This window comes from Bombina bombina, chromosome 2 (genome assembly GCF_027579735.1).
Source record: "Bombina bombina isolate aBomBom1 chromosome 2, aBomBom1.pri, whole genome shotgun sequence".
NCBI classification, from domain to species: Eukaryota; Metazoa; Chordata; class Amphibia; order Anura; family Bombinatoridae; genus Bombina; species Bombina bombina.
The window spans coordinates 515,391,048-515,417,802 of record NC_069500.1 but is presented as its reverse complement, the minus strand read 5'-3'; the positions used below and the strand labels follow the sequence as shown (position 1 = coordinate 515,417,802).

At 37.5% G+C, this 26,755-nt stretch overlaps 1 gene segment (V, D, J or C); it reads right to left on the bottom strand.

The window, feature by feature from the left end:
• The window catches only part of LOC128647125 (T cell receptor alpha variable 21-like), a 76,640-nt gene extending 51,186 nt beyond the window's left edge, over positions 1-25,454 (bottom strand). The window contains 1 exon segment of the V gene segment in view: positions 25,337-25,454. Coding sequence covers positions 25,337-25,454 — 118 coding nt within the window.
• Between the last annotated feature and the right edge of the window lie 1,301 nt (positions 25,455-26,755).

Genomic DNA, 26,755 nt, shown 5'->3' with positions numbered 1-26,755 from the left:
TGAGGATAAATAAGTGTACTGGGTGTCTAATCAATGTTTTTTTCTATTTCCCGGGTCATATAAATGATCTCTGGAATTCTAAAATCAATGCCTTTCCTGTAATCTATTATTCAAAAGGATGACATATGTCCTCTTTCATGCTGTTGTTTTGGTTGAGGCTCCGGGACCCTCTTATTAAAAAGGCCTGAGAATAAATAAGTGTACTGGGTGTCTAATCAATTATTTTTTTCTATTTCCCGGGTCATATAAATGATCTCTGTGATTCTAAAATCAATGCCTTTCCTGTAATCTATTATTCAAAAGGATGACATATGTCCTCTTTCATGCTGTTGTTTCGGTTGAGGCTCCAGGACCCTCTTATTAAAAAGGCCTGAGGATAAATAAGTGTACTGGGTGTCTAATCAATGTTTTTTTCTATTTCCCGGGTCATATAAATGATCTCTGGGATTCTAAAATCAATGCCTTTCCTGTAATCTATTATTCAAAAGGATGACATATGTCCTCTTTCATGCTGTTGTTTCGGTTGAGGCTCCGGGACCCTCTTATTAAAAAGGCCTGAGGATAAATAAGTGTACTGGGTGCCTAATCAATGTTTTTTTCTATTTCCCGGGTCAATATAAATGATCTCTGGGATTCTAAAATCAATGCCTTTCCTGTAATCTTTTATTCAAAAGGATGACATATGTCCTCTTTCATGCTGTTGTTTTGGTTGAGGCTCCGGGACCCTCTTATTAAAAAGGCCTGAGAATAAATAAGTGTACTGGGTGTCTAATCAATGATTTTTTCTATTTCCCGGGTCATATAAATGATCTCTGGGATTCTAAAATCAATGCCTTTCCTGTAATCTATTATTCAAAAGGATGACATATGTCCTCTTTCATGCTGTTGTTTCGGTTGAGGCTCCTTGACCCTCTTATTAAAAAGGCCTGAGGAAAAATAAGTGTACTGGGTGTCTAATCAATGTTTTTTTTCTATTTCACGGTTGCAAATAATGATCTGTGGGTTTCTAAAATCAATGCCTTTCCTGTAATCTATTATTCAAAAGGATGACATATGTCCTCTTTCATGCTGTTGTTTCCGTTGAGGCTCCGGGACCCTCTTATTAAAAAGGCCTGAGGATAAATAAGTGTACTGGGTGTCTAATCAATGTTTTTTTCTATTTCCCGGGTCATATAAATGATCTCTGTGATTCTAAAATCAATGCCTTTCCTGTAATCTATTATTCAAAAGGATGACATATGTCCTCTTTCATGCTGTTGTTTCGGTTGAGGCTCCAGGACCCTCTTATTAAAAAGGCCTGAGGATAAATAAGTGTACTGGGTGTCTAATCAATGTTTTTTTCTATTTCCCGGGTCATATAAATGATCTCTGGGATTCTAAAATCAATGCCTTTCCTGTAATCTATTATTCAAAAGGATGACATATGTCCTCTTTCATGCTGTTGTTTCGGTTGAGGCTCCGGGACCCTCTTATTAAAAAGGCCTGAGGATAAATAAGTGTACTGGGTGCCTAATCAATGTTTTTTTCTATTTCCCGGGTCAATATAAATGATCTCTGGGATTCTAAAATCAATGCCTTTCCTGTAATCTATTATTCAAAAGGATGACATATGTCCTCTTTCATGCTGTTGTTTTGGTTGAGGCTCCGGGACCCTCTTATTAAAAAGGCCTGAGAATAAATAAGTGTACTGGGTGTCTAATCAATGATTTTTTCTATTTCCCGGGTCATATAAATGATCTCTGGGATTCTAAAATCAATGCCTTTCCTGTAATCTATTATTCAAAAGGATGACATATGTCCTCTTTCATGCTGTTGTTTCGGTTGAGGCTCCGGGACCCTCTTATTAAAAAGGCCTGAGGATAAATAAGTGTACTGGGTGTCTAATCAATGTTTTTTTCTATTTCCCAGGTCATATAAATGATCTCTGGGATTCTAAAATCAATGCCTTAACTGTAATCAATTGTTCACAAGGATGCCATATGTCCTCTTTCATGCTGTTGTTTCAGTTGAGGCTCCGGGAGCCTCTTATAAAAAGGCCTAAGGATAAAGAAGTGTTCTGGGTGTCCAATCAATGTTTTTTTTTATTTCACAGTTGCAAAAAAATTATCTATGGCTTTGTAAAATCTATGCCTTACCTGTCATCTATTGTTCAAAAGGATGCCATATGTCCTCTTTCCTGCTGTTGTTTTTGTTGGGGGTCCGGAACACTATTCTAAAAAGGCAGAAGGAGAACGACCTGTACTGTACTTGGTGTCCAATCATGTTTTTGTTTTCAATTTCACGGTTCATAATAAATATTGCCGTGTAACTAAAATCAATGCCATACCTGTACTCTGTTGTTCAAAAGGATGGCATATGTGGTGTTTCATTCTGTTGTGGTTGTTGAGGGTCATGGCCGTGGGACAGCGTATAAAATGGCTGAAGGAGAACAACCTGTACAGCCTTGCTCCTCTTTTTAGGCAGGCCAGCTCTTTGCATAAATGCCCACAGACTCTGTAACGCATGCCTCTTTTAGGGAGAGGTGCTGCCATAATGCAGGGTCAGAACCTCTGCCTGCAACTGTTATACTCGATTTTGCGAAAGGAAGTAACCTTACTATGGTTCCCTGCACGCACGTATTGTTGTTATATTTTGTTGAGGGTAATCATGATGGCCATGTAGACCACCACCACTGAGAGTCCTGGAAGTAACAGGGATGAGATGAAAGAGCTAAGAATAGTAGAACTTGAAACAACAGAGTTAGCCATGGGTGTTAGTGCAAAACCGCTTGGCTTTTTTTTGGCTTTGGGTGCGGCTATTCATGCAGGCCATATAGAGCTGCCACCATTCGGTGTCGTATCAGCTATTAAACTAATAAGAACAGTACTACCAAAATATAGCCAATGAAGGGCCTTAGGAAGACTGAGCCAAGGTTTGATTGTAGTATTTGGTTAGGCTAATCATGATGGCCATGTAGACCACCACCGAGAGTCCTGGAAGTAACAGGGATGATGAGATGAAAGTGCTAAGAATAGTACTGCTTGAAACAACAGAGTTAGCCATGGGTGTTAATCCAAGACCGCTTGGATTTATTTTTGTATTGGGTGCAGCTAATCATGCAGGCCATATAGAGTTGCCACCATTCGGTGTTGTATCAGCTATAAAAATAATAAGAACTGTACTATCAAAATACAGACAATGAAGGGCCTATGAAGACTGAGCAAAGGTTGGATTTTAGTATTTTGTTCGGCTAATCATGATGGCCAGGGATGAAAGTGCTAAGAATAGTACTAATTGAAACAACCGAGTTAGCCATGGGTGTTAGTCTAAGACCACTCGGCTTTTTTTGGTGTTTGGGTGCAGCTAATCATGATGGCCATGTAGACCACCCGTAACAGGGATGAAAGTGCTAAGAATAGTACTAATTGAAACAACCGAGTTAGCCATGGGTGTTAGTCTAAGACCACTCGGCTTTTTTTGGGGTTTGGGTGCAGCTAATCATGAAGGCCAGATAGACCTGCCACCATTTGGTGTTGTAACAGGTATTAAACTGCAAAGAACAGTACTACTTAACAAAACCTACTTACCATGGGTCCCAGAGCATATGTTTGGTTATTATATTTTGTAAGGGTAATCATGCAGGCCATATAGACCTCCACCGATAGGGTGAGTATGAGTAACAGCTATTAAAATGCGAAGGACATTACTAATTAACACAACATAGTTACCATGGGTCGCAGACCAAGAGCAGATGTCTTATTATTATATTTTGTATGGGTAATCATCCAGGCCGTATAGACCTCACCAAATAGGGGGAGTTACAGAGATTAAAGTTCTAAGAATGGTAGTACTTAAAACACAACCTAGTTAAAATAGGTACCAGACCGCATGTCTTATTATTATATTTTTTCAGGGTAATCAGGCAGGCCATATAGAACACCCCCGATAGGGGGGGGGGGGACAGGGATTAAAGTGCTAAGAAAAGTACTAATTAACACAAGCTAGTTGGGTCCAAGAACGCATGTTTAATTATTAGACTTTATTAGGGTAATTATATATCTAACAAATCTATCTATTTCTCTTCTATCGATTCTATCTAACTATCAATCTATGTATATCTATCTATCCTATCTATCAATCTATCTTCTGTCCGGGATGTTTTGAGACAGCGACTTTGGGAATGTTAGTTGATTTAGGCCCATTATGGCTTAAAAGCAGACTCTGCATAAACTATGTAATTTTCCATGGGAGTTTTGCCAGGGATCCCCCTCCAGCATGCGACAGTCCAGGTGTTAGTACCCTTGAAACAACTTTTCCATCACTATTGTGGCCAGAAAGAGTCCTTGTAGGTTTTAAAGTTCGCCTGCCTATTGAATTCAATACCGGAAGTTCGAGTCTGCCGTTCGCGAACCGAAAATTTTAGGTTTGTGACATCACTATTAAACAGCTCTTTTACCTGTAAAAAAACTACAAAGACCCCCAACAGTAAAACCCACCACCCAACCAACCCCCCAAAATAAAAAATAATAACACTAACAAAAACTTAAGCTACCCATTGCCCTAAAAAGGGCATTTGTATGGCCATTGCCCTTAAAAAGGCATTTAGCTCTTTTGCATTGCTCTGAAAAGGGCATTTAGCTCTTTTAAAAAAAGCCCAAACCCTAAACTAACAAAAAAACCACCCAAAAAAGGTTAAAAATCCTTACACTAACCCCCAAAGATCCACTTACAGTTGCTGAAGTCCTGCTTGAAGGATCTTCATCCCGGCGGATCCATCTTTATCCATGCGGCTCCATCTTCATCCAGACGGCTCTATCTTCATCCAGGCAGCATCTTCTATCCTAATCCTGGCGGCGTCTTCTATCTTCATCCTGGCTGCGCGGAGCTGGTCCATCCTGAAAACTTCCAGTGTGGAGCATCCTCTTCATACGGTCGCCGCCGTATACTGAATCTTCAATGCAAGGTACGCAATTCAAAATGGCGTATCTTGCATTCCTATTGGCTAATTTGATTTTGGAATGCAAATGCACTGAATCTTCAATGCAAGGGAGCCTTTTCAAAATGACGTCCCTTGTATTTCTATTGGCTGATATGATTTAGGAAATTCAATCAGCCAATAGGATGAGAGCTACTAAAATCCTATTGGCTGTTCAAAACAGCCAATAGGATTTCAGTAGCTCTCATCCTTTTGGCTGATTTGAATATCCTAAATCAAATCAGCGACACCATTTTGAAAAGGCTCCCTTGCATTGAAGATTCAGTGTACGCCAGCGACCGTATGAAGAGGATGCTCCACGCCTGATGTCTTCAGGCTGGACCCGCTCCGCGCCGCCAGAATGAAAATAGAAGATGCTGCTAGCATGAAGATAGAAGATGCAACCTGGATGAAGATGGAGCCGCCTGGATGAAGATGGAACTGCTCCTTGTAGCGGGACTTCAGCAACTGTATGTGGATCTTCGTGGGGTTAGTGTTAGGATTTTTTAATCTTTTTTTTTTTTTTTTTTAAGTTTAGGTTTGGGCTTCTCGTAAAAGAGCTAAATGCCCTTTTCAGGGCAATGCAAAAGAGCTAAATGCCCCTTTAAGGGCAATGCCCATACAAATGCCCTTTTCAGGGCAATGGGTAGATTAGGTTTTTCTAGATAGTTTTTTTTTATTTTATGGGTTTGGGGGGGGTGGGGGTTTGTAATGTTAGTGGGTCTTTGTAATTTTTTTTTCAGGTAAAAGAGCTGTTTAACTTAGGGCAATGCCCTACAAAGGGCCATTTTAAGGGCTATTGGTATTTTTTTTTTTTAAAATGGGTATTAGAATAGGAATAATTGTTATTATTTTGGATAATTTGTTATTTTGTGTAATTATTTTTGTTTTGGGGTGGGTTTTACTTTTTAGAATAGACATTTTTGGTTTTTAATGGGCAGCAAAAGAGCTGAATGCCCTTTTAAGGGCAATGCCCATACAAATGCCCTTTTCAGGGCAATGGGTATATTAGGTTTAACTTTATTTTTATTTTGTGGGTTTGGGGGATGGGGGTTTGTATACTGTTAGGGGGTGTTTGATTTTCTTTTTTAGCAAAAGAGCTGTTAACTTTAGGGTAATGCCCTACAAAAGGCCCTTTTAAGGGCCCTTGGTAGTTTATTATAGATTAGGATTTTTTATTTTGGGGTGTTTTTTTTTTTTAAACGGTATTAGAATAGAAATAATTTTTATTGTTTTGGATATTTTCGGTTGTTATTTTTTTAATGGTAGGTTTTTTTATTTTTTGTACTTTTAGTGTTTTTTATTTTTTGTAATGTTAGGTTTTAGTGTAAGGCATCTTAGGTTTTATTTCACAGGTAAGATTGTATTTATTTTACCTAGGTAGTTAGTAAATGGTTAATAACTATTTACTAACGAGTCTACCTAGTTAAAATAAATACAAACTTACCTGTGAAATAAAAATAAAACCTAAACTAGCTACAAAATAACTATTATAACACAGCGAACAATTCAGTGTGATGTGATGTGGGCAAATAAGAGCCTGGAGCTGTTACCAATCGCAACATGCAGACTAAGAAGGGTAATAAAGGAAATATATGTTGATATATATTATGCAGGTCAAGTTAGTTAGTTGTCAAGGGGCTGGCAGTAGGAAAGAGTTAATAAGTCACAAGTAATATATTCCACTCAGGCTTATGAGGCAGAGTTAAAAAACCTTTCTTTGCATACACAGAGGTCCGCAAATAGCGATAAAAAACCCCTGTTAGATAAGAGATACTCTCCTCATTATACAAGTCAAAAGCAACTTAATCGCCTATGTTACCGTGAGCTCTTCGTGGTTTCTGTGTGCCATACCACCCAAACCTTCAAACCCGTCTGTGTGTTACTCCTGATGGCTACTTTAGCTGCAGCTTTATCCTTTCACCTCGCCTGGTCACACTCTGCTCCGCTCCATGACTCGCCCTGTAACTCCTCCTCCTTGTGTGTGACGAAATTTCACCAAACAGCCCAATCTTGCTTCGGAATTGGAACACAGGAATGGAGTCCCAGTACTCCCTAGGTAATGTCAAAAAACAAACTCCCAAAAGAAATCCAAGCAAGGGAAGAGAGAGCCAATGGATGCCAGGAGTTAAAACTTCCAAATTCTTTATTAGCTCATATTAAAAAGGTAGTGAACTCCATACAAAACATATGTGAGCACAGGAAAAATGTCTGAACGGTTTCAGCCAAATAGACCTTAGTCATAGACTTAAAATTAAGTAAAAGGTGTGTAGTATTTAAAGGCTCTAAACTCCTCCTGATAGGAGGTACCATAGAAGTGCTCACTTAGTTTAACTCTCAATGGTAAGGATGTATACAATAAAACAACCTTGTTGTTCGTATGTAGTTGTGTTACATGTTGCATATATATAAAAAAAATATACCCTGTAAATTATATCAAATAATTTGTATATCATTAACAGAACAAGAAATACATGTAAACAATTACAGGCAATTTACCCTTATTATGTTAAACCAGTTACGGTAAATAACATGACAGACTTAGGATAGAACTTGTCAAAAGAATGATATAATATAAGCCAGTTACAACATTGATGTGCAAGAATTCTAGTGACCATCAGCACCCAAAGTAGTTACTAATAGAGAGTATCAAATATATATACTATAGTTACAAAAAAATTGGTTATAAACTTAGACTTAATGATGTATTGAAAGCTGACCTAATCCAATATGTATGAGGGCAAGATAATCTCAAGTCATAGTAACGAACTAACTAACACCCATTTATATATTTAGTCTATACATATTATATATTATATATTATACTACTTATTCTAGAAACAGAGGACCAGACAAGACACACAGTACATAGTTTGAAATCGGAAAATGCTATGTGATGTCAGCATGGACGGCAGAAGTATTTATCCTCTCTATGTCAAAAAATAATATAAGAACCCAGTATACATTACTACTTGGGGATAGGAGTATCAAGTATCACTACTATATTAATAATCCATCAGTAATGATGTGGGTGGGAGACAAAGAGGACATAATCGTCTCCAAATCCGATCACAAAACACCAATACTCATTGGGGGAAAGATGTATATAATAACAAATCAATAGAGTAAGAGTACAAATAAAGCATGGCCCAATAGCTGCACTTGTTGTATAACATCCATAGCACATACATCTAAAATATATTTAGGAAATTAAATAATATTGTAAGACTGACTAGAGCACACAGTTTTAGGACATATTAGATGGTGCTAGTGGATTAACAACAAATAACAATAGGGAAGGAACCTATTATAAGACCATAGTGTTAATAAACTGTCACTCTTACTTAGCGATGGGTAATAATGATGACTAATCATGTGACCACATTGAAAACCTAATAGGCAATGGTGAATGACTAAATACTATATACTATATATGTAGCTAACAGCTAAATGTCACATCTAATAATCATCTATCTATGCCAGTAATTAATAATGTTGAATTCAAAATTGAATCCAACAGGTAGCAGACAACCGAGCTTGTGTATCCAGTATATCTCTTGTCTAGAGAGCATATGGAATTTGTCGCCTCCTCTCGGGGGGTTTAACTATTTGCTTGATTGCCTGCCACCTGAAGGACCCAACATCTCCACCGTGGACTTCAAGGAAATGTTTAGACAGTGCTGACACAGCTCTGTCATTTGAAATGTAGGACAAGTGTTCTTTAATACGTTTCCCTACCTCCCTTGTAGTCCTCCCTACATATTGTCTGTGCCATGTGGTACCATGTATATCACAAACTTATTGCCGCACTTGACACATCTTTTAGTCTCAAAACATTCAGCACTGGTGGCTGAAACAAATGTAGGTTACACATTGATATGATTGCATGACCCACAGGACCTCCTACCACATTTAAATGTGCCCTTAAAATGAAGCCACAAGCTCTTACGCTCTTCGTCTTTGAGCATACTAGGTGATAAAAGGTTACCTAGGGTCAAGTTCTTTTTATAGATGAATTTACAGCCATCATTTATCACCTCACGTAGGATTTTATCTCCCCGTAGAATGAGTATATTTTTTCTAATGACGTTGCATACTTAATGATATTGATTGGAGTATGCTGTGACTAAGGTTGGTTTACTTTTAACTCCTATGGCTCCTTTTTGATTATAAAATTTATTCTTAGGACAGAACAACTGGATCCTGTCCATTTGGTGTACCTCCCAAAATGCTCTGTTTACAACTTTTTCTGGATAGTTGGGTTGGTAGGAGCGGTTCCACGTCTATGGAGATAGAAACAAATTTTCTTCACACATCATCAAATATATGAGGTTCATAGATGATTTGTTGATTATTTGGTCCTCAAGTGAGTTGCAAGCCCAGGATTCGGAATTGGTGAATTATCTTAATGAGAATGAAGTAGGTTTAAAATTTACTTTTGAGTGGCATAAGAAGGCCATTAATTATTTGGATGTCACCTTAACTGCTGATGATGAGTCTAAGAGGATCATCTCATCTCTATATAGGAAGCCCATCTCTGGAAATACTCTTTTTGCACGCCATTAGCAGCCACCCCTAACAAGTATTCAAGGGGATTGCTAAGGGTCAGTTCATGCGTTTGAAACGTAACTGCTCCCTAGAGGAGGATTTTCATAGAGAGAGTGATCTTAGAAAATGTCTTAGAAAGTTGTAAACAGAGCATTTTGGGAGGTACACCAAATGGACAGGCTCCAGTTGTTCTGTCCTAAGAATAAATTCATTAATCAAAAAGGAGCCGTAGGAGTCAAAAGTTAACCAACCTTAGTGACAGCATACTCCAATCAATATCATCAAGTATGAAACGTCATTCGAAAAAATATAGCCATTCTGCAGGGAGATAAAATCCTACGCGAGGTGATAAATAATGGCTATAAATTTGTCTATAAAAAAACCTTGACCCTAGGTAACCTTTTGTCGCCTAGTATGCTCAAAGATGAAGAGCGTAAGAGCTTGTGGCTTCATTTTAAGGGGCACATTTAAATGTAGTAAGAGGTCCTGTGGGTCATGCGATCACATCAATGTGTCACCTACATTTGTTTCAGCCACCAGTGCTGAATGTTTTGAGACTAAAGGATGTGTCAAGTGCAGCAATAAGTTTGTGGTGGTATACTTGGTGGAGTGTACCACATGCCGCAGACAATAATTAGGGAGGACTACAAGGGAGGTATAGAAACGTATTAAAGAACACTTGTCCCACATTTCAAATGACAGAGCTGTGTCAGCACTGTCTAAACATTTCCTTGAATCCACAATGGAGATGTTGGATCCTTCAGGTGGCAGGCAATCGAGCAAATAGTTAAACCACCGAGAGGAGGCGACAAATTCCATATACTCTCTAAACAAGAGATATACTGGATACACAAGCTCTGCTACCTGTTGGATTCAACTCTGAATTTGACATTATTAATTACTGGCATAGATAGATGATTATTAGATGTGACATTTAGATGTTAGCTACATATATAGGGGCATATGTATCAAGCTCCGTATGGAGCTTGATGCCCCGTATTTCTGGCGAGTCATCAGACTCGCCAGAAACAGCAGTTATAAAGCACCGGTCACAAAGACCGCTGCTCCATAACCTGTCCGCCTGCTCTGAGCAGGCGGACAGACATCGCTGGAAATCAACCCGATCGAGTACGATCTGGTTGATTGAAACCCCCCTGCTGGCGGCATTGTACCAGCAGCTCTTGTGAGCTGCTGGTTCAATGCTGAATACGGCGAGCGCATTGCTGACCTGATCTGCATATTTTAGATGTATGTGCTATGGATGTTATACAACAAGAACACCTATTGGGCCATACATTATTTGTACACTTACTCTATTGATTTGTTATTATATACATCTTTCCCCCAATGAGTATTGGTGTTTTGTGATCAGATTTGGAGACGATTATTTCCTCTTTGTCTCCCACCCACATCCCACCCACATCGTTACTGATGGATTATTAATATAGTAGTGATACTTGTTACTCCTATCGCCAAGTAGTAATGTATATTGGGTTCTTATATTATTTTTTGACATAGAGAGGATAAATATTTCTGCCGTTCATGCTGACATCATGTAGCATTTGAGACAATGGCTATAGTTAATACCTGATTTCTCTATCTCAAATGCCTTTGTTATGATTTCAAACTATGTACTAGTCTTGTCTGGTCCTCTGTTTCTAGTATGAGTAGTATAATATATAATATATAATATGTATAGACTAAATATATAAATGGGTGTTAGTTACTATGACTTGAGATTATCTGGCCCTCATATATATTGGATGAGGTCGGCTTTCAATACTGTTAGGGTGCCAGGAATCAAACTGAGACGACAAGTGCAAAAATAATCACACCTTTATTAATAGCAAAAAATAATAAAAAGTCCACAAGTCAAATAACAAGCCAGGAATCAAAAACCAGAGCTGGTAGTCAGACGAGACGAGTCAGGAGCCAAAGCGAATAGTCAGACGAGCCGGAATCAGGAACAAGGAAAACAGCAGAGTCAGGAACAAGCCAGGGATCAGGAACCAGGAGGGAAGTCAGATAGCCAGGTAATATACAGGAGCTCTCACAAACAGGTCTGAGACAACGCAAAGGCAAAGCATACTGAACAGAGGCCCTTTAAATAATAAGTGATGACATCACAATTCTGAGACTGCATCCTGTCTCACATGGATGATGCACACCAGTCTGGCCATAAAAGGAAGTGCAGGAAATGAGCAGCATCCCCCACAATGCACCATAGTCTGCAAGAGAGGTTAGTATAATGGCTGCCAGCAACACATGGCAAACAAAACAGGTAAAAACCCTGACAAATACATCACTAAGTCTAAGTTTATAACCCATTTCTTTGTAACTATAGTATATATATTTGATTCTCTCTATTAGTAACTACTTTGGGGGCTGATGGTCACAAGAATTCTTGCACATCAATATTGTAACTGGCTTGTATTATTTAAATTTTTTGACAAGTTCTATCCTAAGTCTGTCATACTATTTACCGTAACTGGTTTAACATAATAAGGGTATATTGCCTGTAATTGTTTACATGTATTTCTTGTTCTGTTAATGATATACAAATTATTTGATATACTTTACAGGGTATATTTTTTTTATATATATGCAACATGTAATACAACTACATAGGAACAACGAGGTTGTTTTATTGTATACATCCTTACCATTGAGAGTTAAACTAAGTGAGCACTTCTATGGTACCTCCTATCAGGAGGAGTTTAGAGCCTTTAAATACTACACCCCTGTATCTTAATTTTAAGTCTATGACTACGGTCTATTTGGCTGAAACCGTTCAGACATTTTTCCTGTGCTCACATATGTATTGTATGAAGTTTGTTACCTTTTTAATATGAGCTAATAAAGAATTTGGATGTTTTAACTCCTGGTATCCAGTGGCTCTCTCTTCCCTTGCTTTGATTTCTTTTGGGAGTTTGTTTTTTTGGAATATAACTATTAGTTATATTGTAGCTAGCTTAGGTTTTATTTTACCGGTAAGTATGTATTTAGTTTTATATAGGTATTATTTAGTTAAAAATTGTAACTTTAATTTAGCTCTATTTTAATTATGTTAAAGATAGGGTTTGTTAGGGTTAAGGTTACGTTAGGTGTTAATATTTTTTAATTTAGGTTGTTGCGATGTGGGGGGCTGGCAGTTTAGGGGTTAATAGGTTTATTTAGTGGTAGTGATGTGGGAGGCCAGAGGTTTAGGGGTTAATAACTTTATTTAGTGGCGCTGATGTCGGAGAGCGGCGGAATAGGGGTTAATAGATTTATTATAGTGTGGGCAATGTGGGGGTGTAGGGGAATAGGGTTTAATAACTTTAGTATAGTGGCGGCGATATCAGGACCGGCAGATTAGGGGTTCATAGTTTAATTTCGGTGGTGGCGATATCGGGAGCAGCAGATTAGGGGTTAATAACAATATGTAGGTGACGTATGTAGGTGACGGCGGTGTTGGGGGCAGCAGATTAGGGGTGTTTAGACGTGGGGTTTATATTAGGGTGTTAGGTTTACTTTTTTTTTCCCCATAGACATCTATTTTGGTTGCGTTACGGAGCTGTTCATTCCGCGATCGTAGGTGTTTTTTTTGTAAAACACTCTCCCACTGATGTCTATGTGGAAAGCAATCAAGAGCATGTCAAAACAGCGCTTGTATTTTGTGTGGTATGGAGCTTAATGCAACCATATCGCACGCACAAGGCGGCTGTTTCAAAACTTGTAATGGCTGTGCTATAGAAGGTGAAATAACGCAACTTTTGTTGCGTTCACTAAAAACCCTGTAGCGCACATGACTCGTAATCTACCTGTAAAATTCTAAAGCTGTGATATGACAGTTTTGCACGGAAGGTCTAATGGATTGGAATGGGCTCAGTGCTTTATATTTTGAGACAACTTGTGAGTTCTTTGAACATACTTCAGACACAACCAAGGAAGCCTCTTTTGTTTTCAGTCCTATCACTAAAATATAAAACCTATTTAACATATAAAACAATATTGTAGACTTTACAAATCAGAATGTTACATACAATGCACTCACTTCTGCATTCTTGTACATGTATCCCCATCCAGAAATGTACCCCCTAGGGACCTGCAGTGTTACCTTACTAATAGCTGCTACAAAATTTTAGATAAACAGTACTGAGGCCATACCGTCACCATGAATTTTAATATGAAAACAACCACCTAACCCTAGTACTAGTCCTAACCTTAGTTACCAGAGTGTGGCCTGTGCTTGTCAGGGAAATAAGTGAATGTTAAGATCCTCTTAGAGCAATATCATAAGAGGCAAGATCTTAGTATAAATGAGGTTTCCTCTCACAGCATTGAATTGAATGTGATATCTCTGTGGGCAATGTAGCACATATGTCAATGTAAATCTTCCCTAAAACAAGTGTGCTATAATGAATGAGTTCTTTTAGGGCTCACACATAATGAATGTAGGTCACTAAATGTAACTTAGAAGCTGTCTGTGTGTCTCTGCACCTGCCAGCATCTTGTACAGCTAAGTTATGCCTATATATCGCTGTGCTGCACTCAACACACAGTAATAGACCCCAGTGTCTTCCATGCTGATTTTGGAAATTCTGAAAGTACTGGATTTTCTGTTCTCTGATATATGTAATGTCCCAATGTCACTGCTTGCTATGTTCTTGTAGCTCTGCAACACATATATAATTCTTCCTTTTAATTGTCGGTAAATATTTATTGTCTCAGTGGTGATATCAGGGTATTGGCAAGTGAGATTCACATCCATCCCTTCAAATGTCTCAAGGAGAGGCAGCTGGATGATGTTTGCTTCACAAAAAACATCTAAAAAAAACAAATAAACAACAACAGAAATATCATTTAAAATCTAAAAAGATTTTTTTTTTTTTTTAAAAGCCCTTGAATTATGTCTGCTTTTTTAATATATGTTGATGATTAACGTATTTGAGTAACATATTCTTTTTATCCAAATGTCTTTTTATCAGAAGTTCTAGCAAATTTATGAAGCATAAGCTTGAGAATATACAGATAATTACACAACTTATTTGTGGAGACTAATTTAAAATATTGTTTATGAGAGCTAATAGGTAAAAGTATTGCCTAAATTTCAGTGAGAATATTCTATATAAAATAATGGTGATGGTGAACAATGTCTAATACTCACAAGTAAGAAAGAGAAAACATGCTGTAAATCGCGCCATTATATGCAACCACTTAAGACAGTTGTCTGTTCTATGTGAAACATAAGAATCTATTATTGCATACTTTAAAATAACTCTTGGGAAAGGAAGCTAAACAGGAAGTCATCCGCCCCTTTCTTTGTGTATGTTTCTCTACACCTTAGAACATCAGTCTTAAGAGAGAAAATGCTTCACATAAATCTTATATATCAGCAGGTCAGTCAGAATCATGTGGGATAAGCAAACTGTTTAGTAGAAAAAAATTACATTTTTTTTTTTTCTATTTTCACAAACCACTTGGCTTATATCTATTACATTAGTTCAGAATTTGATAGTTGAAATCACATAATGAATGAAGTAAACTGAAGTTTAAATTTGGGCTAGACTGTGACTGACTATTGGTAATGAGAGAGACAAAGCAAAGTATCTTGTGGAGGTGGTTCAGCCATAATAGATGAGATGTTCTGGCAACTCACAAGCAATAGTGACAGCTCTCAGGGGAAGATTTCCTGGTATTTATGGACTGGACTCTTCTTTTTTAGGTTGGAGCAGACTGAAATACTGCAGGGAAGATCTTCCATGTGAAGGAACATTCTGAGCTAAAAGGGTCTGCTCCTGGTGTGATTAGGGTTGCCACCTCAGCCATGTTTTCCTGGACACTTATGAGTGACACATGCTGCAGGGTGTGCAGGGAGGAACATGTATTGTGTTTCTGGACAGCACTATTCATGTTCCTCCCAGCACACCCTGCAGCATGTGTAACTTATAAGTGTTCTATATTTTAAGGGACGGGTGGAAACCCTGGTGACTAATCACAGAACAAGCTATTTTATTTAGTTTATCCCCTGGTTAAGTGCTGCTTCTCTCATATTAAGTATTTGCAAAGCTCCCTGACACATTTGTTTAGAGCAACTCCTAAAAACAGCTGTAGAACTGCTTTTAAAAGGATATGAAACCCAAAAATAATCTTTTGAGATTACATAAAATTTGTACAAAGAAAAAAATGACAGGTGACTTTTATTATAAAATTAGCTTTGTTCCCATGGTAATTCTTTGTTAAAGAGAAAACTAGGTAGGCATCTGGAGCACTACATGGCAGGAAATAGTATTGTCATTTATTACTCTTGGAAATGGACAACATTCCTGCAAAACTAATGCCATATAGTGCTCCAGACATGTACATGCTCCTGAGCTTAAGTCCCTGCTTTTCAACAAAAGATACAAAGAGAACAAAGAAAAAATGATAATAGACGTAAATTAGAAAGTTGTTTAAAACTGCATGCTCTATCTGAATTATGAAAGAGAAATGTGTGGGTTTCATATCCCTTTAAGTAGACAAAACTCTTTAAGAAGGATAAAAATATCCTTCAGCACTGAGCTAACCACTGTAGTTTAACTCTAATCGCCTCCCACCTGATCCAAACCTCAATTAATCGTAACCACAATGTTTTAATTCCCATCTTTGTTAACCCTAACCACACTGTCTTTATCACGCTAACCTATTTTTAACCCTAAACACTCTTCTTAAATCTGACCATAACACTCCCTCCAAAAATGAAACACAATGACTCACACACCATGATTGATACTAATTTAAATGCAATGCTCCATATAAGCCCCATAATCAGATCCACATTTAGCCCTATCACTTGATATAAGCTCCCATATATACTCATTGGTAATGCTTCTCTTATACAATCCACTCCCCTGCAGCAAATAACCATTCAACTCTTAACCCACTTACCACAAATAAATTATGGTTTTAGGTTAAAATCTGTCTGGGGTTCAGGCCATTGGAAATTAGAGTTTTTTACAGAACTGATTGAAACTGGTCAGTGGTGCTTAGAGTTAATTGCAGTTTGTGCGTTTGTGCAGTGTCTGCTTACATTTATTTGTGGCGAAGAGAGTTTATGGGGGCCGAATTATCAAGCACCAAATGGAACTTTATGCCCCTGTTGCTGCGCGAGCCTTCAGGCTCGCCGGAAACAGCAGTTATAAAGCAGGGGTCTAAAGACCGCTGCTCCATAACCAGGGGCGGAAATTATTTTATGTTGTAATTACTTCCTATTGGAAGATGATTATTATTTACAAACTCAGGGGACTGCCATGGGATCCAATGTCGCCCCCAATTATGCCAATATTTTCATGAATGTTTATGAAGAAAAATATGTTTTTTCTCATGATTTGTTTATCAGATATGGCGCCTGTTGGTGGTGCTATATCGACGATGTGTTTGGCATTTGGCTGGGCGACGTTGGATTCCTGATTGATTTTGTTAATGATCTGAATGTGACTACCAATCACATCAGATTTAAGTTGGAGTGGAGTGAAGAGAGTATTACATTTTTGGACACAAGAATTATTAAGTCTAAGTCTGGTTTACAAGTAGATCTGTATAGGAAAGAAACAGACTGTAACAGCCTTTTGCATTTTAATAGTGCCCATCCTCCATCTCTCTTTAAAGCCCTTCCTAGGAGTCAGCTCCTGAGGGTACGAAAAATAGTTTCTGATGAAATGGTATCTAAATGTAGATTGAATGAAATGAGCATTAGGTTTTTGGAACGGGGTTATCCTATATTCATTATTGATAAAGAGAAGTGTCAGTATATTTATAAGAATCTTAGCAGTACTCTCCAAATAATATGTGAGTATATGGCAGGGTTATAACTGAATATATTTAACAATATTTCTTTAAATTAAGCCCACAATCAAATATGCATATATACTAAGACAATAAAATTAATATAAATACCTGAATTCTTTATTATTAGTTAATATCTATGAACACATTGAAATATATTGTGTAAGAATCAGAATATGAGTCAATACTATACACGTTTAAAAACTATTAAAATATGCTATGCAAAATTCATAAAAGTCTACCCTTAAAATTAGCTTTATTCACAATAGCCTTACAAATTAGAGTTGCATTTAAAATATCACAATGAGATTCCAAGATCTTTAACTGCTAACATCCAAGCAATACAATTTTAACAATGCTTAGTGAAACAATAGGACAGTATATACACTCTAATTGAAACACCAGAAGTTATATATATTATTTGTGCCAACAATCAAACTCTGAGTTATAACTCTATATTTGCACGGATAAAATAGTTTAGCATTAAGGATATATAACAATACACAGACTATGGATATAAACTAAAATACAATCTGCTCTTTTAAATCTCTCAACTGTACTTTAAACTGCAGTGATTATGTCTATATTTTGTTTTAAAATATTACCTGTAATAAGTAACACTTTATATATATATATATATATATATATATATATATATACTTTACCAAATGATCTTCCGCTTCAAGACTTGTCCCACCTCATATAAAAATAAGTGTAATTGCAATTGATAAGAAAAGTATGGCCCACTTTGCTTATAGTTTGACTGTCTCCCACGCAACAGTTTTCAGTCAGTTTAGCAAAATCCTTAGCAGCCAGTCCTTTACTCATCCTGCCTTCCAACTTATATTGTCTAATCATAGGTGAGGAATATGGGTGGCCCTTCGGAACCTTGTCCCTTCTGATTGGGCAGCCTGGGATATATGGTTGCTAGGGAAAATGCACCTTTGTTAGCAACCAATTGTCCTCTAGCTGTAATTCCTGCATTGCAACACCGGATTCTGTCCATCGGGGGGCCACATGACAAACAAACAGATTCATTTAACCATTTCTAAACATTTTACAATATTTCCCATATAATGATTATATTTAACAATACTATAACATTGCATTAATCAATTACATTATTAATTATAGATGGGACAGTATCATATAATTTTTCTTGATTATTCTGATACCAAATACGTTATGTTTTCAACATTATATTATATTTAAGTAATTATACTGCTAATTATTCTGAAATTAATGGCATTTATACATCTGTTATGATATATATTCATACAAGTACAGCATGTTTCACATTTCTAACAAATTCTGAATGTATGAATCTTGTCTGGGGTCCATATTCATAGGACATCTGGTTATTATATGTCTGAAAAATATAGAGACACAATAGGTTATTATTCCATACAGACAATCCTGTATTTAGTATCTTTTAGCCCCATCTGGAACACAGAAAACAACATGTTATATATCATTAAAAAATGGGACTATCCCAATTGCTATTCAATCCATACAGATTTGAATTTATCTCCCAGATATATATTCAATACAGTCTGGGGCATACATGTAATATGTTTATCTGCAATATTATCAATGTAGTTATTATTCAATACAGCAATTTTTTATACATCTGTTATATATATATTCACCCAGATATCTCATTAAATCAGTTGCTCTTATAATTTTCATTAGATTTCTGGAAAACAGAGAGAATAAAAAAAAATGTTTTTATTTTTGAGTCCATGGTTCAGTGCTTGTATACTCCCCCAGACGTAGTGTCCGCATTACGCATATTTAAGTGTCAGAGTTACATAGCAGGGGTCATTTGCATTTGAATGTAAGTGGTCACATTCCCACAAAATATATCACTTAAACTAGACTTCTAGGCAACGTAGGAGATTTTATCACATATTTCCAGGTAGTGGCCACATATGGTCTCTTGGAATGGCTGTTAAAGTTAATTAAACCAAATGTTTTTTTGTTCTCACTTGGATGTTTAAAATAACTTTGCCTACTGAATGGGGAGAACTGAACAAGAGTTAAGTCAATTTTTCTGAATGAATGAATCATTTGCTACTGACTAGCCAAATATATGATTAATATATATATATATATATATATATATATATATATATATATATATATCAATCTTTACTTATACCTTGACAGAAGCAATCTGTTTTATCTATCCCTAGAGAGTCATTGTTACGCCCAAAGGTTGGGACATTGAGAGGGAATACAGAGGATAAAAAGAATGATGGTAGAATGGTCTTTGTATCCGAATATAATGCTCAAAGTCACATCATCCAAAAAATAATTAGGAAGCATTGGGACATGTTGGGTAAATGTAACCCTGAGGTTGTAGAGTTTAAACATACCCCTATGCCGACCTATAAGAGAAGTCCAAACTTGCAACAACAATTGGTAAGAGCAGATATTGGTACTAAAAGGTTAGATAACACTCAAAGGTATATCACTAAGAAAAATAATGGCTGTTTTCCAACTGCTCTTGTTGTGGCAATCTCATAAAAGGTTCAGTATTTTATCATCCAACCACTGGCCATAAGTATAATATTAAAGGATACCTCACATGTCTCTCTAGTTTTGTAGTTTATTTAATTAAATGCCCTTGTGGGCGGAGCTACGTGGGTGAGACCACCCGTAGCATCCACGACAGAGTTATTGAACACAAGAGCAATATACGTACAAAAAAAGTCACTGCCCCTGTTGCCCACCATTTTCTTGAGATGGGTCATGCAATAAACCAACTCAGGTTTCAGATTATTGAATGGGTACAGAAGCCACGTCGTGGTGGAGATAGAGAATGTTTACTGAAACAACGTGAGGCCTTCTCGATCTACAAGCTTGGTACGTTAGAACCCACTGGGCAAAATAGAGAGTTAGATTTATCTGTGTTTTTGTAAAAAACATCTTTTTGTAAAAAACATCTTTTTATAAATTACCTTTTTATGGAATTTACAGGTGAAAATAGTGCCTGTTATTGAGTTAACTGCTCATTAGGATGTAAGTTTATACTAGGGTGGTTTAAGATTTATATAGTGGTATATAAATTTTCTTTCTGTCTTCATAATGTGTAGGAATTGTATTATTATTATTATGTTTATTTGTGTAGGAAATGTATCATTATACATTGTATTTTTAGTAATTTTGTATATATAAGGTGAATGTTTATTTAGGACAAATTATGTATATTGATCCATCACAGTGATTGTTTGTTATTTGGATACTATAGAGTTAACTTTTGTGTATACTTGCTAGTGCCCTCTAGTGGGGGCTGTGTATAAATTCTCACTATGTTTAGTGTAAAATCAGCTTGACAAAGGGACACACTCCCGAAACGTTGCTCTGCTGTTTATCCTTGTGTGTTTAAATAAAATTTGTTGTGCTGTCACACTCTTGGATTTTTTTGCGGACTGAGACCAACCAGGGCCCCTGGGCAAAAGTGTGGCAGGGCCCCCCACCCCCTCTTTGCTCCACCTACCTACCTCCGCTGCCCCTCCTCCACCCCATTGCCCCTCCCATAGCATGTGCCCCTCCCACCTGCCTTGCCCCTCCCACTTTATATGCGCCTCCCCATCATGTTTTTAATTGCCATATAAAGAGACAAATTTTTCCTTAAATATTTTTAATAAAAACTAAATATTGTAAATGAACAAGTGTTTATGCCAAAGAAAAATCCCCATGCCTATATGCACTACAGTATGGAGCAGAAAGTAATGAGTGGCAGACAAGGGGGTAAACTCATTTGTTACTGACAGCTAAAGAGGTAAAATCATTAATTTGTATATTTTCTTTCAATAAGATATGCATGATCCTATAAGTAGGCGTCTATACTAAATAAAGATAAAACTATCTCCATTGTAACTTAAACCAGGGCAGATTTAGAGAAATCCATTTTAAAGGGAGAGTAAAGTCAAAATTAAACCTTAAAGGAACATGAAGCCCAAAAAATTGCTTTCATGATTTAGGTAGAACATACAATTTTAAAATAATTTCCAGTTTACTTATTGAGGCCCATTTATCAAGCTCCGTACGGAGCTTGAGGACCCATGTTTCTGGCGAGTCTTCAGACTCGCCAGAAACACAAGTTATAGAGCAGCGGTCTAAAGACCGCTGTTTCATAACCCTGTCCACCTGCTCTGATGAGGCGGACAGGAATCACCACAATTCAACCCGATCGAGTACGATCGGGTTGATTGACACCTCCCTGCTGGTGGCCCATTGGCTATGAGTCTGCAGGGGGCGGCGTTGCACCAGCAGCTCTTGTGAGCTGCTGGTGCAATGCTGAATACGGAGAGCGTATTGCTCTCCGCATTCAGTGATGTCTGTCGGACCTGATCCACACTGTCGGATCAGGTCCGACAGACACTTGATAATTCGACCTCATATTATTAAATTTGCTTCATTCTCTTGGTACCATTTGTTGAAAGAGCAGCAATGCACTACTGGTTTCTAACTGAACACATTACTATTATAGAGAGCTTCCCTCTGTCACACACACAGACCCCTCCCCAGTTCCTTATATACAGAAATATATTATAGAGAGGTCCCCTCTCTCACATGCACAGCCCCCTCCCCTGTTCCTTATATACAGATATATTATAGAGGTTCCCTTTGTCACACACACACAGCCACCTCCACAAATCCTTATATACAGATATACATTATAGAGGTCCCCTTTGTCACACACACAGCCCCCTCCCCAGATCCTTATATACAGATATATATTATAGAGGTTTCCTCTGTCACAAACACAGCCCCCTCCCCAGTTCCTTATAAACAGATATATTTTAGAGGTTCAAGCAAGCAGACTGCAGTACTTTACTAACTACTTACACTGACTAATCTATTAGTTTAAACTTCAATCAAATGCCTCACCTGGCTCATACTAATCAGTTATATGGTAATAATTATAAGAGCTTAAGTCAACCTGTTTGGCTGCTTTGCATAAGTAAATGCATGGTTATTGCCCTAAAGAGCTATAAATGGAGGAAGGTGGGTATTAAAGGGACATCATACACTCATTTTTTCTTTGCATAAATGTTTTGTAGATGATCTATTTATATAGCCCATAAAGTTTTTTTAAAAAATAAATGTATAGTTTTGCTTATTTTTAAATAACATTGCTCTGATTTTCCGACTCCTAACCAAGCCCCAAAGTTTTATGTGAATACTGTCAGCTACCTTCTCCAGCTTGCTCCTGTTTGTGTAAAGGGTCTTTTCATATGCAAAAAGAAGGGGAAGGGGGGAGGGTCTTATTAAGCACTTGCAGTGGGCTTTCCAGCTACCTTTTCAACAGAGCCAAACTGACAGCTTCTAAGTAAGTTTTTAAACAGTTTTATCCTGGATTTTTATAACGGTATCTGTGCATCTTATTCTTTATAGTATTGTCTATTACATGCAGCTATATGAAAATGAGTGTATACTGTCCCTTTAAGCAGGCCCTCATTTGTTTAGCAGTGATCACACTAAAAAAAGCCTTCCATCTGCTCTGTTCAAACCCTGCTCTTTTGTAATGCCCTGACCTGTCTAGATCAATATCTAGTTTCAACATTATCCACAGAAGAGCTTTGGCGTCATTAATATAAAAAAAAACCTTTTTACAGAGTTTCTTGAGCATTGCCAATGGCTTCTTGATAGCTCCTTCAGTACAGTGTGGTCTCATGTTATTATGTACCAGTAACCAGCCACCAGCCAAGCCAATATATTAACAAGTGAAGCAATATCACTTACCATACTGTAATGGAGATAGCAAGAAGTCATTAGCATTGCTCAAGAAACACTGGGAAAAGTTTTTTATATTTATATTGAGGAAGCTCTTGTGTGGTCTGTGGATCATGTTAAAAGATATTGCTCTACACAGGTCAGGGCATTTTCAAAAGAGCAGGGAGGGTTTGAACAAAGCAGATGGAATGCTTTTTTAGTATGACTAGTGGCAGCAAAGCTAGGTTTAATGCAGGTGATATCTAAATGCAGGAAGTACTGAGGAGAGCACTGTGAGATAGCAATGTACTGTATGTTTTTACCTGATCTACCTAGTCTACAGCTCAGAGAAAGGAGTTCAGTAACTGAATCATTTGGATCTGATTGAATTAATAGACTTATTGTTTGCTGCATGGTATGAAGTGGTTTGGAGAGGAGTCAGGGTTGCAGCAGCTCGTTCTAGAAGCAGGCTGAATATATATATATATATATATATATATATATATATATATATATATATATATATATTAGTGTAGATCGTGCTTAGTGTTGGGTTAACCAGTATAAGGCAACAACAGGTTAGTCACTGATCACTGCTAAATGGATGAGGGCCTGCTTAATACCCACCATCCTCCATTTATTGCTCTTGGGGCAATGACCATGCATTTACTTATGCAAAGCAGCCAAGCAGGTAAAGGTTGTCTTAAAGTGATGGTAAATCCTAGAGTTTGTGAAATGCTAGGCTTTACCATTGGAACAAATAAAGGGGACTTTCATTCATGAAGTATAAAATACTTCATGATGAAAGCTCCTTTATTTGTTCCAAGTGATGGTGGTTCTCAGCTGCTAAAGGCAGCCAACCGTCAGAACGCTATTTCCCCTATTTGGCTGAGAAGGGACGTTTCCACCTCTTAGCTGATAGTTGTGTGGGGAAGCACCAAGCCGGATATAATTATTACCAAATAACTGGTTAGTATGAGTCAGACGAAGCATTTGATTGAAGTTCACTTCAAATTAATAGATTAATCAGTGTAACATGTAAGTAATTAGTAAAGTACTGCAATCTGCTTTCTTGTTTGATTTGCTATTAGAAAAGCAAGCAAGCAAGCAGACTGCAGCACTTTCCTAATTACTTACACTGTATGTCACATGGAATGATCTAAGATTAACATTTTCTTTTAAATGTATCTAAATAATTTTTTCATTCATCTGATAATATTTATTCAGATAATTTCATACTCGTTAGATCTTTGTTTTGCCCTGACCTGTCTAGATCAATATCTAGTTTCAACATTATCCACAGAAGAGCTTTGGCGTCATTAATATATAAAAAAAAACTTTTACAGAGTTTCTTGAGCATTGCCAATGGCTTCTTGATAGCTCCTTCAGTACAGTGTGTTATCATGTTATTATGTACCAGTAACCAGCCACCAGCCAAGCCAATATCAGACATCCCAAGTCTCCCTGAAGTTCAGGGAGTCTCACTGATTGTAATAGCGGCTCCCTCATGCCAGCAAATGGAGTGCAATCTCCCTGAAACTCCAAGTACTATGATCCATAGAGAAAAGCAAGCAAGCAAGCAGACTGCAGCACTTTACTAATTACTTACACTGTATGTCACATGGAATGATCTAAGATTAACATTTTCTTTTAAATGCATCTAAATAATTTTTTCATTCATCTGATCATATTTATTCAGATAATTTCATACTCGTTAGATCTTTGTTTCAAAGCTCCTTTATTCTCAGAAGCAATTCTCCTCTCAGATTATATGTATATAGTCCGTGACACCATCTGAATTTTAATATATTGATGATAAAATACAATTTAACTCATATGATATTAAAGGCACTGGCAGTCAGTAGTTTATATTCACTTCAAATGTAAGAAAGTTTCAGTGAGATTTGAGAAAGATTTCCCCAGGTCCTGCATTATCCTAAGACCTTAGACCACTAAGATTTGGAGATCTAGATCATCATATCTTACTTAAATACATAACATTTGGGATCATCTCCATCTAATATATCTCGCAGAATACATTTCAATATAGTGTATAGTGCCTTGAAAAAATATCTTATACATAACAGTTTAACACTGTTCATTCACTGGAGATGTTGAATGCAGTGGTTTTCACTTGCCTTTGCCTGAGATGAGTCGTCGTCTAGCCAGTCACCGCCACAAACTGCTACAGCCTCCTTTGCTCAGAGTCAGCCTGCTGCAGTAGCGTGACTGCCTCCTCTAAATGCGCACTTAACATTGTGTGTGCACGGCGTGCCGTGTTTGGGGGTGGAGCTGAGCACTTACCGGGTCGGCGGCTCCTTCCTTCCTGCTTCTCCAAAGTCTCCAGACTCCAGTCCACAATGAGGCTAATCGCTGTGCTGATGATGATGGCCCCACGGCACACCTTCACTAAGTCACACATTCCACCACCCTCATCAAGAAAAAAAAAATCCAAAACCCTCAAAAAATAATAAAAACATTTTTTTTTTATATATAGATTTAAAAAAATCCTGCTTCAGTGATGGATAGGGCGGGGCCCCCTAACAAGCCGGACACTCGGGCAAGGGCCGATTTGCCCGACTTGTTAGTCCGCCCCTGTCCATAACTTGTCTGCCTGCTCTGAGGCTGCGGACATCAATACCCCTGATCCTATATAAGAACTGCTTGTGCAATGATAAATGCTGACAGGGTATGCTGTCAGCATTTAGCGATGTGCGGCAGACATGATACGCTACATTGTATCATGTCAGCTCACACTTTCATTAATCGGCCCCTATGACTAGAAATCTGTAACACTAACGATATAGCTATCAAGAACACTGAGCTGTATATAGTGAAGTTATTAAATAACTGGTGTAAGAGTGTTCAAATCACTAAAATTGAGCTGCAACAGGAAACTCGCTGGTGTTAGATTTTTATTTTATTTTTTGCAGCTGCTGTGCAAAAAGCAACTCAGCCTCAGTATTTTTCATTGTCATTTCTTAACTATGGAGCCGAATCACAATTGTGCGAGCGGACATGATCCGATATTGCGTATCATGTCTGCTGCACATCGATAAATGCCGACAGCATACACTCTTGGCATTTATCATTGTGAACTGCTGGTGCAATACCGCTCCCTGCAGATTTGCTGCCAATTGGCCGCTAGCAGGGGGTGTCAATCAACTTGATCGTATTCGATCGGGTTGATTTCTGGCGATGTCTGTCCGTGGCCTCAGAGCAGGCGGACAGGTTATGGAGCAGCGGCCTTTAGACCACTGCTTCGTAACTTGTGTTTCCGGCGAGCCTGAAGGCTCACCAGAAACACAGGGCATCAAGCTCCGTGCAGAGCTTGATAAATAGGCCCCTATATGTTAATACACAGAAGGTTTGAAATGCAATATATACATAATCTTTTAAATTATTTTTCGTTTTAAAGTATTATGAAACCCAAAATTTTTCTTTCATGATTCAGATAGAGCATCCAATTTTTTTTTTTTAAATCTTTATTTTCATATCAGCGACCATGTTACAACATCAGAATTTAGTTAGGGGATACACATGAAAATATAAATCAGAATACAATAGAAACATTCATTTTTTAATTTTTTTTTCCCCCTCCAAACAAATTATATAAATCCCAAAGGATCAGGTTGCTGATTTTTTCCTGTTTTTTCTAATATAATGTCCGCCTCAGGCTAGCCAGTATTTGAAGAGCCTGGGGTCGGGGAAAAAAGAAAAAAG